Source organism: Mchenga conophoros, linkage group LG6 (assembly GCF_057382185.1).
Source record: "Mchenga conophoros isolate Kocher_MC1m ecotype Shallow Benthic linkage group LG6, M_conophoros_male_GT1.1, whole genome shotgun sequence".
Classification (NCBI taxonomy): Eukaryota; Metazoa; Chordata; class Actinopteri; order Cichliformes; family Cichlidae; genus Mchenga; species Mchenga conophoros.
The window spans coordinates 26,173,684-26,191,727 of NC_140531.1; the positions used below are offsets into that span (position 1 = coordinate 26,173,684).

At 41.1% G+C, this 18,044-nt stretch overlaps 1 protein-coding gene across 5 annotated transcripts in view; it reads right to left on the bottom strand.

Moving 5' to 3' along the window:
• grin2bb (glutamate receptor, ionotropic, N-methyl D-aspartate 2B, genome duplicate b) overlaps positions 1-18,044 on the bottom strand; it is a 151,338-nt gene that overhangs the window by 132,943 nt on the left and 351 nt on the right. For 3 of the 5 annotated variants that reach the window (XM_085277079.1, XM_085277082.1, XM_085277076.1), the window contains exon 2: positions 9,644-10,351. In XM_085277079.1, the coding sequence (XP_085133205.1) occupies positions 9,644-9,652 (9 nt within the window). In that variant the 5' untranslated portion in view covers positions 9,653-10,351. Of the gene's footprint in view, positions 1-9,643; positions 10,352-16,250; positions 16,266-17,602; positions 18,021-18,044 lie in introns of those variants that run through there. The other 2 variants (XM_085277077.1, XM_085277078.1) reach the window with 2 other exon arrangements.

Below are 18,044 nucleotides of genomic sequence, written 5' to 3' on the forward strand. Positions count from 1 at the left end.
CGGCTGAAATGTATTTTCGCAGGTTTCTTTTAGTGGCCTTTCTGAAAAGCAGAAACATGATACCGTAGTTTTCCATCCACAAGCAATTTTGGTCTCAACTGCTTCTCTGGTGGCACAATCTGAGTGTTGAACAGCTACAGCTCTCTTGAGGATTTGATAGCAAGCCTGTGGCATCAAGGGAGTAGATAAAATAACTCAGTGGCTATCCACTCTGTCTGTTTTATAATTCCCCTTAATTACCTGAGGCCACAGACCTTTGAATTCCTCTACTACACATCGTCATACCTCCTCCAGCATCGGCAGCTGGTCTGCCCTCTCTGTGCCAAGAAGACAAGTCATTTTGTTGGATTTACTGAGCTGTTGTGCAAATATAATACCCAGACTGTCAACCACTGATAACAAATATTACAGGAAAAAATGTCCTTGATGTGTCTTAGAGCGAGTCTAAACGCTCGGCACCAAACCTCTCAGCTCTGTCAGCTGGTCACCATTCAAATAACATCCAGAAAACATCTGCTCCAACCTCTGGCCAAGTTTTCCTCAGTGTGCGGATGCACGTGTCACACCGAGGGCTATGGTGTGTTTCTGTTTTGTTTTCTCCCTTGCACGTGGCAAAAGGTGGAAATTCAAATAAAGACCTGACAAATTTAATGTGTTTGAGCCAATGATTTGGGGGGGGGGGGGGTTTCTACATAAAACACATTTTAGCATCTCTAAAAGAGTTTTGACTTTCCATCGAAAGAAAATCAGAAGGACAAAGCTTGTGACTCTGAACCTGCCAGACAACACTGTTTTGCTTGTTTTTTTGTGATTATCTAACCAGAGTTTCTGAAGTACAGTCATTAAAAATCTTGGCCACAGACAGAAGAAAAGACTGTGGAGTTCTGCAGATCCAGCAGAGACAGACAAGCTTATTCCTTAAAACGTGACAACACAGTGACAGAGCTGCTAATGATGAGGACACTGCATACAGACAAGCTGCACAATGCTGAAACAGCTGAAACATTCAGATTAACACATGAGCACCGCATGAAGTGTTACGCTTAAATGTGGATAGCAGATATTTGCAGTATTAGAAGATTATGGTGTTCAGTATTAATATATTATATATTTATTCTTTAAAAGGTTCCGTTTCTGTTGTTTCAGTTTAGTTTGAGATTGTCGTGATTACACAGTGAAACGGCTTTAGGGGATTTATCCAACTAGGGCAACAGTTATTTTTATTACTAACTGATCTGCAAGTTTTCTTCAAATTGCTGTCCAAACAACTCATAATCCAATGATATTAGGCTTACAGTTAAATTAAAACTGAGCAGCAAATCCCCACAACTGAGAGACTATCTCATAATGGGCATTTTTACAGAGGGAAAAAACCCATCAGTTAATCAAACTGTTGGTAATTTCTAATCAGCTCCTCTTTGTTTAAAAATGGTCTTCACAGTCTGCGTACAGTATCTCCTGTAAGGATGAAACATTCTATTTCTGTGGGGCTGTTTTTTAAGAATAACTACAACTACATGGTGGCTTTTTAATAAAACGTATTCCAACTGTGAACATGTGTGTATTTAATTAAAACCCAGTAAGCTTAACAACATATCTTAGAGGTAAATAACCTCCATGCAGTACCGCCAAGGCTTTACTGTGACCAGCTGTAACACAGTGGTTTTATATTTACCACTTTATATTTTATATTTACCACATCCACACGCTGTTTAGTGTCAGGCTGCATCCACACGTATACGGTTATTTTTTAAATGAGAGATTTTTAATCTAGTCTACATGAATGCACGAGAGCATATCAAACAAACAGGTAATATAATCAGAACACTAAAAAACGTCTGGCTTATCAGAAGCCTATAAACAACAACACAGGCCGATGTGAAGAAAAGAACAGATAAAGTGTGCACCTTGTACAACAAAATCTTTATTTTGGGTTTCTTGGATTATATAGAGTTTCTGAAAATCTTCATCTTAAAAGTCCTTTTTGGAGTCTTTTATTTTTTCAAAAGCTCCATTTTCATTGACCTAAAACACAATTTATGTGTAGATGAAAATCCAAAAAGCTAAGAAAAAGCTGCATTTTCCAAAATATCCCAGTCTGTTACTTCCTGTTTTGCTTTGAAGGTTTTGGTTTCACGTCCTGTTCTTTTCCCACCTTTTGTCATCGTATAGTTCATAGTGCTGTGCCATACTGCACATTTTAGTATCAATCAGTATCAAGTAAATGCAGGGAATTGCAGATACCAGTACCGATGCTGATACCTTAAGCCTATAACGCCAGTTTATGCAGGGCAGAGCAGTGTGTCATGGTTTATGAGATGAACCATCATCACTTGTGTGATGTATTTTGAACCTGGATTTTTTTGGTGACCTTGAATGTAAATGTGTCTGTCTTTGAATCCCTCTGGGTCAGCTTCTGCTTAACTGTGCTATAGGCAATAAATAAAACAGAGGTGACAGTCAAAACACGTATATTTCTTTCATTTTAAAAGGAACAATTTATTTAGCACAATTCAGTGGGCTACTGAACCTGATGGACTTTGTTCAGTAACAATTTATCGATGCTATCATGCTAGTATCAATCCAATATCACTGTCAGCATTGTTATCAATACTATCGATATTTAGATTGATCCACCTACGTCTAATAGATGAGCTGAACTGCTTTCATCTGCGTCTCATCCACAGTCATCTCTGAGTGTGTACGCTGCACAGTCCTGTCTTTCCCTTTGTCATCTGCTTTGTGTCACGATGGTCCGCTGTGCATTCCTGGACTCTTTGGATTAAACTTTTCTTGTAAACACTGTCGACTGAGTACATTACAGTAAGTGCAATCAGCAATCAGGGTTGATGATTTTAGAATTGTTATATCTGAGGGTAAATCCACTGAAAGTGTACACACATAGTATTTTTCTGTTAAAAACCTTCCCACCAGTACATTCTCCATTATTTGGGTTGGCCTTTACTGAAAACTCTCAGGAAACAGGAAACTGGTTTTAAATAAAAATAGTATCTGTAAAGCGATACTGGGTGTACTTCCAGTTTACTTCTGAGCCTTTGTTATGTCTCAGCTCCAATATTTTCCTGCTATTCTCCTCCAAATGGATGGTTTTTGATGGGCTGAGGGTTTCAACAGATGTGGGAAAAACTCTATTGCTGAATCTAAAAGCATCACCCAGAATGTGGTGAAGGAGACTTGTGGTTTTTTCCTGAAAGGCAACTTGTGTTTCTTTGTTGCGGGTATTTGTGTATTGTATATCATGTTGTAGAGCTTGCATTTTATGTTGTATCTGTGGCATTTGTAAAATGTATTGCGTTTGTATGGCTGCTACCTTGGCCATGTTTCGCTTTGTCAGGAAATCTCAGCTTAATGGGGCTTCCTGGTTAAATAAAAGTATGTAATGAATGCTAAAAGATTGTTTTGGGGGTTTTTTTTGTTGAATTATTTGGCCTACGGAGCCCTGCACTTGGATCTCCAATGTTCTCTTCAGTGAATCATAACATCAGGTCAGTGTTTTACCCGTGAAGTTCACCTGTGAGTGCATCGCAGGCGTGCACGGCTGCTGTTGCTGGAGGTTTTCAGGAAACATCAGTGCGTTTTCTAGTTTGAATATTAATGTGAGAGCTTTCTTTCAGCTCTTGGAGGCATTTGATGACTGATTGCAACAAATGTCGGGAGGGGCAAATTGAAATCTTTTATACACTGAGGATGTGATCTGCCCTCTGCGCTTGGCTCACACACACTCCTACACTTAGACCTAAATCTCGCAGAAGCGCTCACCTTCCAGTTTACCCTCCCGAGAGGTTAACTCTACCTTTAATCCTCCTCTCTGTCTCACTGATCACCTGTTCCACAGCTTCATTAAGGGGAGAAGAAGAAGAAAAAACGCTGACAGCCGCAGCTCCTTCCCCAATAAGTACATCTCGCTGCTTCTTGTTCGGCTCTGTATTTGAGCGGGGGCATTTTCCTCCTCATTCCTGCAGCTGTCTGCGCTTCAAACCCACTCTCGGTCTCAAGTCACGGCTAATTAATTGACAAGTTGCCCCCACTGAGGGTCAAATGGAGACAGATTCACTGACACTTTGAACAGGTTTGGCAAGTAGATACCACCTGCTGTTAACACTGCTAAATATAAACAAGACGGCACGGCACAGCAAGCCCTGCAGTAAAATCCAGATTTTACCTTACAGAAGATGGAAACTATGTTACTTTCTTATCCAGCAGGTGGTGTTTCTAGCATATCTGTAAATAAATTAGCCATCTGGCAGCAAGTTTTGTGTTCTGATGAGTGCCATCACACAAACCTATTTCTTCTTTTGATTCTAATATATTTGTTCCTTCTCTATCTTTCATCATCTCCCTCTTTGAAAACATAATTATCGCCTTATAATCCCCTCTTAGCGAAGTCATCTGCACAACGTGATTTCTCGGGAGTCCCGGTGTCTCTTTCTTGTGAGCCTTTTGAGGACAATATCATCAAATATGACTCAATCTTATTCTGCTATCTAACCCTCCATCAGTTCTACTTGTCTCTGCACCTCGGCCCTCGGTGCCAGATCTTGTCTTTTGTTTCAGTCGCTTCTATCTGTGTTTTAAAAAGAAAACCGATTAAAAAAGCCTCTCGCTCTAGTCCCTGCCTGTCGGTGGAGGAGCTTCAAACAGGCTCCCCTTGGCATGACATAAAGAGTGACTGTTTCTGATTAAATCTCTCCATGTGTGACAGTCAGATCGTGTTATTATCGAACACAGGAAGGATGAAAGAGCCATTTCTAGCTGAACTTCTGCATCTGATACCTTGACGAAAAGAAAAGTATTTCCACTGAGGTAGCTGCAGTGTATATGGTGAGCAGAGCCTGCACAAACAGGCCAGCAGAAATGGTGTCGAGAGCACGCTCAGTTACAGAACGTGGGTAGCGGCGGCATCACAGCATCGGGCCCCCTTTTCTCTATTCTTAGCTCTTCCTCCTTCTCTCGCAGTCACACATGACTAGGTACTGAAGAGGAGAGGTAGAAGAGGCATCTTGGGTTTCTCTCACTCTCTAATAAAAATGAGATTGCGTGTACACTTTGTGTTATCACACTGTCTGTATGAACCACCAATCACCATTTTAATCTATCTTTTATTTTTTTTATCATGTAAATGTATAAAAGTCCAACTGACTGTCCAAATGACAAAGTTCTACGCTGGGCTGCCATTGTTTTCTATTGCTATGCTATTTCTCCAGCTAAATACAGACCACTTTTGGCCCGGGCAGTTTAATTATTCATCGCTTAATTTACATGCCACACAAACACGTATAAATATGAACCCCGTATGTTGCGGTAAACACATTTAAATTGCCATTTTATGTTGCCAAAGCTAGATGTAGCACAGGTTAGGCCAGGCATTACAAATGATGTAACACCAATACAGCCGTAAATATCAAAAGATGCTCGATAAAGATGTGAAATAGCTGGTTATCTAAAAGCTGATTCTCACAGCCAGATGGTTTCTGGGCTAAGAGCTTATATGCGCAGATAAAGACCAATAAATGAAATTTATTGGATGTAAAAGTAACATCTGGTTGACAGCGCATATAATCAGAACCTCAACACAATGGGTTCTTATTATGGGGTGACAATGTCTCTTGTTTTCTCTCATATTTGTATATATTTCTCTTGTTTGCTAGAGAATGGATTTGAGCTGATAGAAACAGGAACTTAAATAACCACTTGTTGCAACCAAGGTATGCAGAAGAGCATCTCTGAAACCTGTCAGACCTTGAAGGAGATGTGCTACAGCAGCAGAAGACCGGGTGTCATTCCTGTCCCCCATGAACAGAAAGTGAGGCTGCTGTTCACTCAGCATCGCCTGCTGTCAGGTCGTCTAATTTCTCGGCATACCTTTGGGCCCTTTAGTACCAACTGAGCATCATTTAAACGCCACAGCCTGCCTGCGTACTGTTGCTGACCATGTCCAAACCTTTGTGACCACAGTGCACTCATCTTCTGATCGCTGATTCCAGCAGGAAAGCATCGTGTCACAAGGCTCAAATCATCTCACCAGATCACAGTTCAGTAGACCACCTTTGGGAATTGGTGAAGTGGGAGATTCACATCATGGTGCGGCTGACACATCTGCAGTAACTGTGAGATGCTATCGTGTCAACATGGCTCAAACTCTCTGAGCACTTATTTGAATCTGTGCCATAAAGAATTAAAGCAGCTCTGAAGGAACCCGCGTGACAGCCGAGTAGCTCATCCAGTTTGGCTCATTTACCTAAAATTATTTCCAAATATTTTTTAGTAGAAGAACATTCTGATTCTTGCCTCCTGTACTCGATGCAAGCAGCACCCTCACCTAAGACACGCTGAAGTGTTTTTTAACAGTAGCCTGCTGTGTGCTAAATATTAGAAAGTATGACTTCACAGTTCATGTGTCACAGACATGAGTCTCACCTAAGCTTCTCTCTCTTTGTTCCCTGTTGCAAGATTTCTTTTTGATGCGATGACAAAACAGCAGCTGGGTGTGAGTTTGACATCACTTTTACACCAACAAAAAGCAATTTTAACCTCACTGTTTGTCTACCATTTAGACACCTAATTACCGGGAAACTGCTCAGTGGGTCGGCCCAGGGACTTTACAAATTCTGACGAATAAATAAAAAGAACAACAAATCACCTGAGAGATGACGCGAGGAACCAGTCGCTCTGCATAACAATGAAAAATTAGGCTGTTTGTTGACCGTAAAAAGGCAACTCCCGTACAGCTACTCGTACCGTCGATCAAGCGAGCGAGCAGAGGTGCCGCAACCAGAACAGAACAATGTTACTCCTACAGCGTAATTTAGAAGGAAAGTCAGACTAAAGAGCTTTCGCTACATGTCGTCCTACCTAATCAGCTCTGAAGGGCCTCACTTGAAGGTGAAGTGAAGAGCTGGCCGTCATCTCAAGAGAGGAGGTACAATTACTATTAGAAATTCACATGGCTACGCTCTGAGGGTTTCTCACCTGCACTGAGCGGGTCAACCGCTGCGTGGAGTGAGTGCGAATGTTAAATTGTTGGTTTCAAAGTTGATGAAACTTGGATCTAAAGCTGTCGTTCGTCAGCCCACCGGTCGTCGATAAGCACGGTGGAAGGGGGCTGCACTGAAATGCATTCAAACTGATAACGTGGCAGCACGTCTTATCTGTTCAATCTGGTTTCTAATAAGGTGTCAGAGCTGTTAGGTGTTGCGTCAGTTCTACCTTCAGGCGGGACTGTTGTATTTACCTGAAATATTAACACAGTAAGATGCTGTGAGGACCTGCGTGCCAGGCAAACTAATTGGAAGCATGGAAGCAGAAAAAAAAATACCGAACAGGATACACATGGAAGAATCCAGATTTCAGCTGTGAACTGGCGACTGAGTGAAGAGCATCTTTTCAGAGGTTTTTTTTTTTTTATCATTATACACGAAGGAAGAACCCCACAAATGCATGGGTGGATGAGGAATTTCTGCACCTTAGCTGCTTTGCACTTCTGCCTCTCCCTCTCTCTCTCTCTGGCTCTGGGTAAGCAATAAACACCAGGCTGCTCAGCACCTGTAATCCTTCGACGACTCAATCAACATTTGTAAAGCTGGTCACATGAGGCTCGCGTCCAAAACTGACTCAGCCGGCTGTCTCTGAGCTCCAGCATCAAGATCTCGGCTCGGTACCGTCATGGCAGTTCACTGCTGCCACTCCGTTCACGGTTCACCGATCAAACTAAGGGCCACGCTTCCCGCCTGACAAGAGAGCCAGTACTCAGATCCAGTAATCCTCTCTGCCCAACCCGCCCTCCGGAAAAACACGCAGCATCACAGCGGCGCAACAACAACGCACACCCCTCCAAGGCCTTGCTGCTTATGCACTCCGAGGTACATCTGTCTACAAAGCTGCCTCCTTCATCCAGTGTCAGTGAAGCTCCCTCAGGATTTGGCGCCTGCGCCTGGATCTTTGCCTGTTTTTCTTCCTTTTTCTTTTTTGTCTGCCACGCCTTAACCCCTCTCCTGCTCGCTGTCATCATAACGGAAAATCAGAGTGTTGAAATGGAAAACGAAGTTTTGATTGAAATACTGTGGGCAGGAATTTGGACACCGCGGAGCCTGAACAGCATATGTTAATAAGTGAGCAGAATACAGCCGGTACATTGTTGAAGCTGTTGTGTTTTGCGAGGGAGGGACACACCAGCTGTCACACCTCCTCCAAGTCACGCTTCGGCAAAGACGTGCATCATAATCAGATAGTTACATCAGACTCCTGTGAGCCGGCGAGCGCAAATTAGTTCAAAGATTTGGGAGCGTAAACTGGCCTCACCCGTTGCTAAACACCAATCCGGCCAAGAATCTAATCCGCGATGCCACCAGGAGACAAATCCTAGAGCTGCTCTGCTGGCAGGAGCCGGACGCAGTGACAGAACAAAGGATTTTGCACATATTCTGTTTCAAAACTGTCGAGGAAGACACGAACGCACTTTCCCCTGATCTAACGGTGCGCTCTGTTGCTAATGAAAGCCATGCAAATTCTCCTTTAAAGGCTTATTTTACTTGCAGCCTCTCAGACACCTTGTTCCATTGTCTTTCTGCGCCCCTCCAACTTTTAAATATGCCTTTCATCGGTCGAACTCCTGAGCGGCTGCCAGGAGCACGAGCTCAGCAATAAAATCGGCTCCAGCTTCCTCCACTCTGTTGCTTTATGCAGTCACTATTGTCTAGACCTGTTTTCCCTCGTAAAGCGGCACAACTCCTCGTTTTGATGTGCTTATTGAAGCTAGTGTCTCGTTATCCCTTATCTCAACACCGAGCTCCCTCACAAAGCACCACGAGAAAGAACAAGTGACAAAAACAAAAAAAAACCACACACACGCAATTTGTACTTTTTTTCCTTTTGCACTATAAATGTTTTGTTTCTTCTGTTTCTTGTGATTGCTCACTCTTACTGAAAATAAACATGGCCACAGAAAGTGACTTACCCTCTAAAACAGGCCTTTTGTTAAGCAATGTGCATGAATAGAACTGAAGATTTATTTAAACTGCATGAAAAATGTGCAGTGTTTTATTATCAGACCTTTTTTTTAACTATACGGAAAAATACATTTAGTTTGACCCGATCAAACCATGAAGGAAATCCTTCATATTTCACAAAGCGGCCATTAAGCCATTATTTCCACCTCCTCTCGTAGTTTACATGACCTGAAATTATCATGAACGAGGGCAGTTTCTAAGAAGGTTAAATAAGGGTTGAGTTAATCGCAACTGCCGGATATCAGCGGTCACAGTGGTGGCAGCGTTTCAGATGTTACAGTACATGTGAAAGTTCATTAAGTTGATTAAAGTAGTAAAAGCTGTGAAATGTGAGAAAAACAAGGCAATCTAAGTCAATTTTCAGTGGGAAATGCCACCCATTTGCAGCCTCTGAAATAGAAAGAATCTGCATTTGCATGGCTGCTAAATGTCATTTTAAATTGCACGTCGTTTATATTTGTGTGTGTCACCTTAGACTCCGCTGAGCTGCTGCGATAGAGATTTTATTCACCATTTTCTGATTCCCCGGCTTATCAAAGATGTAATTTGGGGTGAAGTTTTAAGCGATACCCATGGACACATATGCACAGCCCCAATTACTTAAATCACTGGCCTACCTTGAACATTGCCAGCCCGGATCTCCTCTCTACTCTTCAGAACTGGCATGATGGAGTGATCTGGGATTCGACTCCTCCTCTCATAGCCTCGGATGAAGGGATGGTGGACAGACGAAGGCACACGCGGAGGGCTGAAAAGTGAGGTCTAGCAGGCTGAGGGATGAGCAGAGTTGTGCTTGATGGGTGGAGAGGGGTGACGCTTGGGCTGTTATCAGTGTGAGGGGGTAGTGGTAGTGGTGATGGTGGTGGTGGGGTGGGGGAGAGCAGGAAGGTTTAAAAAACCAAGAACAAAAAGTCTAATCTGCAAAGAACCAGATCCAAACTGGCTGAAAAATGCTTTTCACTGAGCGTTTTAGAGGAATTTAAAAACGGATCATCAACTCAAAATGTCAGCACTCTTATGGGGAAGAAAAGCCGAATGATGGCGAACGGAGAGTGTCGAACGGGCGGACTTTCATTCGTCTTTTTCCATCTGATTGTCTTTCCTCTTCCTCCAAAGTTGGTGATGCAGGTCTCCTTCCTCAAGTCTGCAAGTGTGTGAATACTGTTGCCGTGGAGATGAGGAGATGAGCAGCAGTGTGTGTATATGTGCGCGTACTCTTCGTCTTTTTCTTCTTCTCCTGCTTCCCTCTATTCCTTCTTCTGTCGCTCTGTGCCTTTGCTTAATTTAGCCAGTCATGATCCTCAGCTTGCCGGCCCGCTCCTCGTCTGAAAGAGACAAGGAAAGAGTCAGATGGCCGAGTAAGGCTGCGGATGGCAGAAAGCCACTGTGTACACAAGTCAATTGCCTCTGAGGTCAAGGCTTAACTCAGTCAAGCCGCTGTGTCTACATGCCCTTTTCACTGCAATCTGAATGTGCTGAATGTTGTTACATTGTTGTTGTTGTTGTTTTTTCACAGGAGATACTTTTGGTAGTTTTTTTTCCTTCTCAGGCCTTTATAAGGTCTGCCTGTACTCAATAAACACGCTGGCTTTAAGGCTCGTTATTAAATTAATGAATCAATGCAACACTGATTTTTTTAGGTACGATTTTTTGGAAAGATATGCTAAAAAATTACTTTCTTCCGCCAGAATATATACCAACACAGAGCACACTAGGAGATTATACATCCACATCCTGGTTTTCATCTGTTACTGTTTCAGATTGCGACTGTTTATGTCTGATCATTTCAGAATTGCAGCCCTCAATTTATCACATGTCACATGATGCACATTACACCAGTGGGGATAGGCATGAAGAAGACAGCTTAAAAAGCAAATGCTGAATTTAAAATATTCAAAAACAGGAGTTGGCTAGTAGAGTGTGACTGAAATCCTCAAGACTCTAATATTTTATAGCTATAGATATTTATTCCACTATGTGCTCAGGTCAGTGCACAAAACAAGTGGCTGTTGTAAAGAATTCAATGGGCTTCTGGGAGTTTTATGGGAGCAGGACAGTACTTTTGGCTTTAAGCTTAAAAAGTCTCTGGTGTGATTCCCCTTCATGGTTAAAAGTGTCATTATTGATTTTTGATCAATTTATTGTTTTTCAAATGTGCAGAATCCTTAAATCTATGTGCAAATTAAATGATTGTTTTTCAACTTGTTTGTTCCCTGTTTTTACACAGATCTTCCAGGGCCGACAGAGTAAAGCAGCGTAGGCTAAAGGTGGGAGGATCAACCCAAATATCGACAGTACTGAAAACAACGCTGGTATAGGTGTCAGACCGATACTAGCACAATAGGATCGATACTTTGTTTCTATCCTCTAACTTCAGTATGCCTGTTGAATTGTGTTGAAAAAATAGACCTCAGACATGCAGTATGAAAAATGTTTAAACCTTTTTATGTTGACTGTCACGTCTATTTTATTTTTAGCATATTTAAACAACAGAAGCTGACCTAAAGTGCTTTAGAGACAGCGCCATTTACATTCAAGGTATCCAACCAAAAAACAACCCCAGTTTCAAAATACATGAAAATCTGAAAGGTGTGTTTTTAATTGTGATGTAATTTGGCACATGAACAGCTGATCACAGGAATCATCCAGCCTGCTTCAGGAAATAAATAAATAAATAAATCCAAACTTTCCTAACCTTAATGATCTAAACCAGTCTCAGGGATAAAAATCCTGCAAATCACCCCTACTTTGTCTTTCCCATGAGTCTGAAGACATACATCTGCATACATTACTGAAAGATGATATCCTTTCAGGGATGACAGCTTAAATTCTCAACACTATCAGGGTCATTTAAGTTAAAAAAGTGTGATCTGGTTGTTTGGGCTCTCTCCTCATGCCAGGCAGCTCTCTGTCTCTCTCTCTCTCTCTGTATTACCTCCCTGTCGTTTGCATCAATGGTGAAAATAAAATTAGGGCTAAAGTTCTTTTGAACCAGAGAGCTCTGACTTTCTGCTTGTCCTGTCCTGCATTCATTAAACAGCGACATTGTCATGCAGATTATAAGCTTCAGATATTGCATGCCTTTACCTTTATCTATTTTGTTGATTTTGCTATTGTTTCTATGAATAAAAATATAAAAATAAAAAGCAGGATTGGCTTTGAGGTATCTAGGACAACGCTCTTTGGGCGAACTACTAGAGGCGTAACTTATTCTGCAAGTGGACTAAGAGTAGTGGCATAGAGGGACCAAACTTTGAAAGAAAGGCCAAAGTGGCAGAGATACAATCAAGAACAAAATCAGGGAGAGAGAACACAGAAGGTGGAGATTAAAGAGTCGAAGTGACAGGCTTTGTATTGAGGCTAGGCTAAATTTGGGCGCAGCATTGTGACTCAGGTTGTGGATTTTAATTCGACCCTAAATCATCGTCAGCTGATCTTTTGGACTCCTACGTGGTGTCTTAAAGGGGAGAAGAAGGTACAAGTAAAAAACAAGTGGACGTCATCATCAGACAGCAGGTTGAAAAACACAGTATATACGCAGGACTTCTAACTGGTGCAGCAAAAGTTGGATGCAGCCATGCAGATGCATTATTTACCTTTCCGTGCTTGCTTTTTAAAACAGCGGGAACGGATAAAGCCTAGGCTGTTAGAGACATGAAACATTTATGGGAGGAAATTAACAGCACTGTGCATTATTCTACGAAAGAACAAGCAGAGCAACTAATTATTATTTACACACTACAGGAACATTTTACTTAATATGTACAAATAACTTTGAAAGTAAGTTATTTTTTACAAGGAAGTGTTTAAGAAGTGTTAGAAATCATAGTTAAATGTTCACGGTGAGTTGTTTTTTTATACAGAACTACGTGAACTTCTTTTTAATGTTGGCATTAATTGTACATTCATATATTAAATGAATGTTACATTTGGTTTGTAAGCTGAATTAAATGGTTTTTCCTCACTCTGGGTCGGACATCGCATAAAAAAATTGAATAAGATTCACCGGCCACCACTGACAAACTTCAAAACACTGATTAAGTTTTAACGGACTGCAATTCAAAATTGCAAAATGTTTTTGTGTATCGTGTAAAAGCTCCACTAAGGACCAGAGTTGCTGCAGCGCATCAGTCTCATGCTCTGTGATGGCTTGGTCACATTAGATGACCACCAGCTTGTGACCTGGAAAAATCAGCGGTTCCCAGTTGCAACCAAAGACAAGGTCACCCAAACATCGAGCACGCAACATCCTCATCATCTGGGCAACCACTTTAGATTGAAAGGTGACTGCGGAGGCAACCTGTCTCCAAAGATTCGCAGCCCACCACAGTTTGCGGAGGAATTTTTAAATTTCTGTTTTATCTCTCTGAGGTTAGAGCTCAACTCTGAATGTAAGGAGTTAATGTGCATTGCTGTGTATGCAGATAGCTGCGCATTTGAGATTCATCACAGTCAACTGATCACAAACATGTTGCACATTAATAAGGTCAAATTCCCAATTTGACCTTATTAATTTACAGACTAATAGCAGACTAACTCTGTCTTGATGCATCGAGGACAGTAACTGGTCCCCATCTATGCATAACCATTACAAAGGCAAGAAACCTGCAAATTCATTGCACATGGTCGCAGTCTCAAATCACTAAGTTCCCTTGTGGTGGTATAAAATGATGTAATGATCCATCAGTATTAAAAATATCTAAGCTGTAGCCTGACTAATGTATGCTATGTCTAGTTTTTCATCCTTTAACAGATCTTTACTGGCACACGCTCATAAGATGGGATATGCCTATTTCTGGCAACATGTGCGTATTTATTGCATCTTGAAGTAGATGCAGGATATGTAGGTACACAGAGTTTAGCCCTTAGGAAAACTGTCAGAGGATATGTGCATGTGTAGAATTTTAATCCCGTCTGGCAGTGAAATGAATTATTCATTCAACAAATTTTATTTACAAAAATCCATCTTTCTCTCTGACTCCTTCTAATTATCTCTGACTCTCATAGTGGCATTAATATGATTCTGATGGCTTGACTCGTAGAATAATGCGGTACATCCTTACATAAACCTTTTGCATTAAACAACTGGACAAGGCTTATTTGTTTATTCATTTAGTATCCTCGCTATGAACCAACAGCTTCTCAAAATATTGAATTATGCAATCCCAGAGAGCCATTTTATGGATGTAAATGTGAATGCTTTTATGGTTATGTATACGTAACTCAATATTACTCAAAATGAACAGCGGCTAACTGATTACTTGTTTTATGGCATGTGAAATTAGTTTGTTTTTAAATGGTGATTTTGTGTTTTTCATGTACAGCATTAACGGACCAAAGTATTGAACCACACATCTGAATTCAGGTGTTTTCAGCCCAGTTGCCACTGATGTTTAAATCAAGCACATGGCCAGCCTGCCTGTACAAACATATGTGAAAGAATTTTAAACGAGCTCTCCGAGTTTGAGCGTGGTACTGTGATAGCATGGAAACTTTGTCAGTTTTTAAAATTTCATCCCTCCTAGATATCCCACAATCAGCTGTTAGATATATTATTGCAAAGGTGAAGGCTTTAGGACTTAGACCGTGCCAGGTTACAGAGCAGTGCGTAAAAGTCGCCAACACTCATTAACATCAGCACAAAAACTGGGCGCCGGGAGCTTCATGGCTTTGGCTTCTATGACCAACTGGCTGGTGTAATGTGTGGCCCAGTACTTTGGTCTATATAGAGAACGTCCAACATCATGTATGAAGACTGCCTAAAAATCATGTTCTATTTTACAGCTGCTTATGAGAAATGCCTAGAAACTGTTTTCATACTGACACAAAACAGATTACATTAATAGGAGATCATTAAAAGGTGTGACTCTTATTATTTAGTTATTGTTATCCTGTAGTTATTCTTACCTACAGACTCAGTTCACTTTTGCTCTCTTTTGTCTAATGGTGCATTTTAATCATTTTTAGGATATTTATTCTGTTTTTACTTTTTAACAGCTAACTGGCATCAAGAATATAAACACATTACTTGAGTACAGGCAAATTCTCACTTTGTATTGATTTTAAAATCTCACTGATCATACATCTTTCATCTGAAGCACATTAAGGGCTTATTAACCTGTTACATAGGGCAGGGCGTATACAGGGCGATCTGCTGGTTATCCCAAAGTTTCTGCTAGTAGACAAAGGTCAGCAGGTGCTTGCTGTCAGAGCTGCCAAACTGTGGCACAGTCCGACCTTTGAGGTCAAAAAGGGAACTTCTTTACTGTCTTTTAAATCTCTTCTTAAAACATTTTTATGGAAAAGCTTTCATGGATGTTTAAAAGGTAGCAATGTTCTTTTATTTTTCATTATTTGCCTTTCTGTTTTTTTCCAGGAGTTTTTTTAAAGCTTATAAATTTCTTCCTGTGAAGCAGTTCCTAACTTTGTTAAATATTAGTATTATTTACCTAACCATTTTAATTTGAAATGGGACTTTATAGCCTAATTCCCAGCATACAGTCTTTTGCATCGCCTTTAGTGTGCACTGTACTCAATAAAGTCCTGCTGAAGAGTCAATTAGAGCAAAGCTGGTGTATGAGTGATATTAGGTCTGTGATTTATTCACTGTCAACGATCTGTCGCAGACCCACTGGGGAGGAAACAAGAAGAAGAAAGGTAACACAGGAGGAGGATGACATCAGTTTGGCACTGGCTAACGCACCTCCACCAGCTTAGGCGCACAATAAGGAATGAGAGAATAGTAATGAACAGATGTAAATCCATGCACCTGCACGCTGCACTGGACTAACTGAGTGAGTCACCTGGTATAAGCTTCATTCTGCGCGTTAGAAATAGTGCATGAGTGAGGGATATTTTGTGCTCCGAAATGCAGCTGAACGTGTGAGAGTGTGAAATTCTTGAAGATGTAATCTCAATTATACAGACTTTTTTTTTTTAAGTGGATAAACAACCAATTAGTCACAGAGCGACGACGAAAGGTGAAACCGTGCAAGCAACTGTGGTGGAAAATACAAAAACAGCCATCACCTGCAGATGAAAGTTCATGCAGAATACATTTCCACCAGCTTCATGCAGACTTCCGAATGTACACAAACGCATGCACACTCTTGCTCCGTCAGCTGTGCTCTTGCACACGTATTTAGGGTACACACCTTCTTTTCATGCATGTGCATACGCTCACTTGCAAAGAAGAAGTGAGTGCTTTATTAATTCACTACTCACCTAATTAACTCTTTTCTGTAACACATAATTTATAGACTGTAGTGGAGATGTTTTACAGAGGAGCAGAGTTGAGACACAAAAGCAAAGACAGAGCAAAACGAGCGGTCCTTCATATTCCTTCATGACGACATCCCACTCTCAGAACAATCAAGAAAGAGGGATTCATTAAGCCTCTTTATCAGTCCATAAGAAGGGGGTGGGCGGTGAGACTAAAGTAGTTGGTGTGGGCCTATGCTAGTAGGCAAAATTTTTCACCTTACGGCTGAGTGCACAGGCAATTTTCAGTTAAATGTCCATGTGTATATGGGCTAATTGAGAATAGACTAGCAGTGGTAACGCTTTAAAGCAGCTCTCCCAAAAAAGGTGTGGCGGTGAGAAGTAGAGACGTAGCGTCAAACAAAACACAGAGGGAAAGGGGACAAATGTGACAGAGGAAAAGAGGAAGGTAGTGATGAAATGGCGCGTGAAGTTCTACCTATTTTAATCTGTCTATCAGTCTGTCTCTATCTAAAGACCTGCTGTCTATTACACCTTAAATCCACAGCGAGGAATTACCCGCTGAATCCACTGATCAACATCCAGCTAATGGTAACCGGTCTCTGTTGGCCCGAAAGGGAGTGAGAATGAAAGCGGGGAATAAAAGAAAATGGAGAGATTTGGGTAAAAGAGGGAGGAAAACTGAAAACATGCTGAAGAGGGAAGATTGTGTGTCTGTGTGCGTTGGTGTGTGTGTGTGTGTGTGTGTGTGTGTGTGTGTGGGATGGGAAGGGGCAGGGAGGCAGTAAAAGTACTAATGGCTGCTGATGGACTGGCAGAATCAAAATAAGCACAAAATCAAGCATGAAATGGGATACACTATTAATGACTTGAGATGGCCATTAGCGCCAAACTTTGAATGCAGCTCAGCAGATCATGTGAAAAGAATATCATTCCTTTTAGGACAAATATCCCAAACTTTGCCAAAATTCGGCTGTCAAAGTCAATAAAATTACACCAGTGAGACTGCAAACTCATTTTTTTCCATTTCAAATGTGTTACAAATGTGTTACTAAACAAATAAATATATATAAAGATTTTTTTATTATTAAATCATGACATGTGTACAGATAAAAAAAAAAAAGATTTCTCAAAGACAACAATTAAAAATGGGCGCACTTGGCCATGATGATGAGGACAGATGAGGAGAAGGATGCGAGACCAGACCGATGTCGACTCACTGAACGCTCATCCTTTAGGCGTAGTTTAGTGTGCGAGTGCATGTGTGTGTTAATGTGTGTTTTATGTATACGTAAAGCACACACAAATACACACAGACAGACAGATAGACAGACACTAAACGATATTGAACCTACCTAGAGTAACAATTAAGAATCCCGCAAGAGTGTGATGCAAAAGAAATGGGTGTGGAGGGGACCAAAAGAGAAGGAAAAGGGGGGGAAAAAATAGTCATTCATGAGGAGTTTTTTAGTTGTCTTTGAAAAAAAAATCATCCAAGATCATTAATCATCAGACTTTAGACACAGAAAGAGGCGTAGGATGGGGTATGATGACCTGACGAGCAGCATTTTGATGTGAAATGCAAAGGAGGGAATGACAGGAATGATATGGTTTGGTGAAAAGAGAAGAAGGAAGAGTGAAGAGGGAGAAAGAAAGGGCAAAAAAAATTGGAAAAACAAAATTCCCTTCTTTCCCCTCTATCTCACTCATAAATATAAGAAATTGTACACCAGGTAGATGGAGAAATAGATGAGGAGGCAAATGACGGAGAGAGAGACTATATGAAAAGATGAAGCA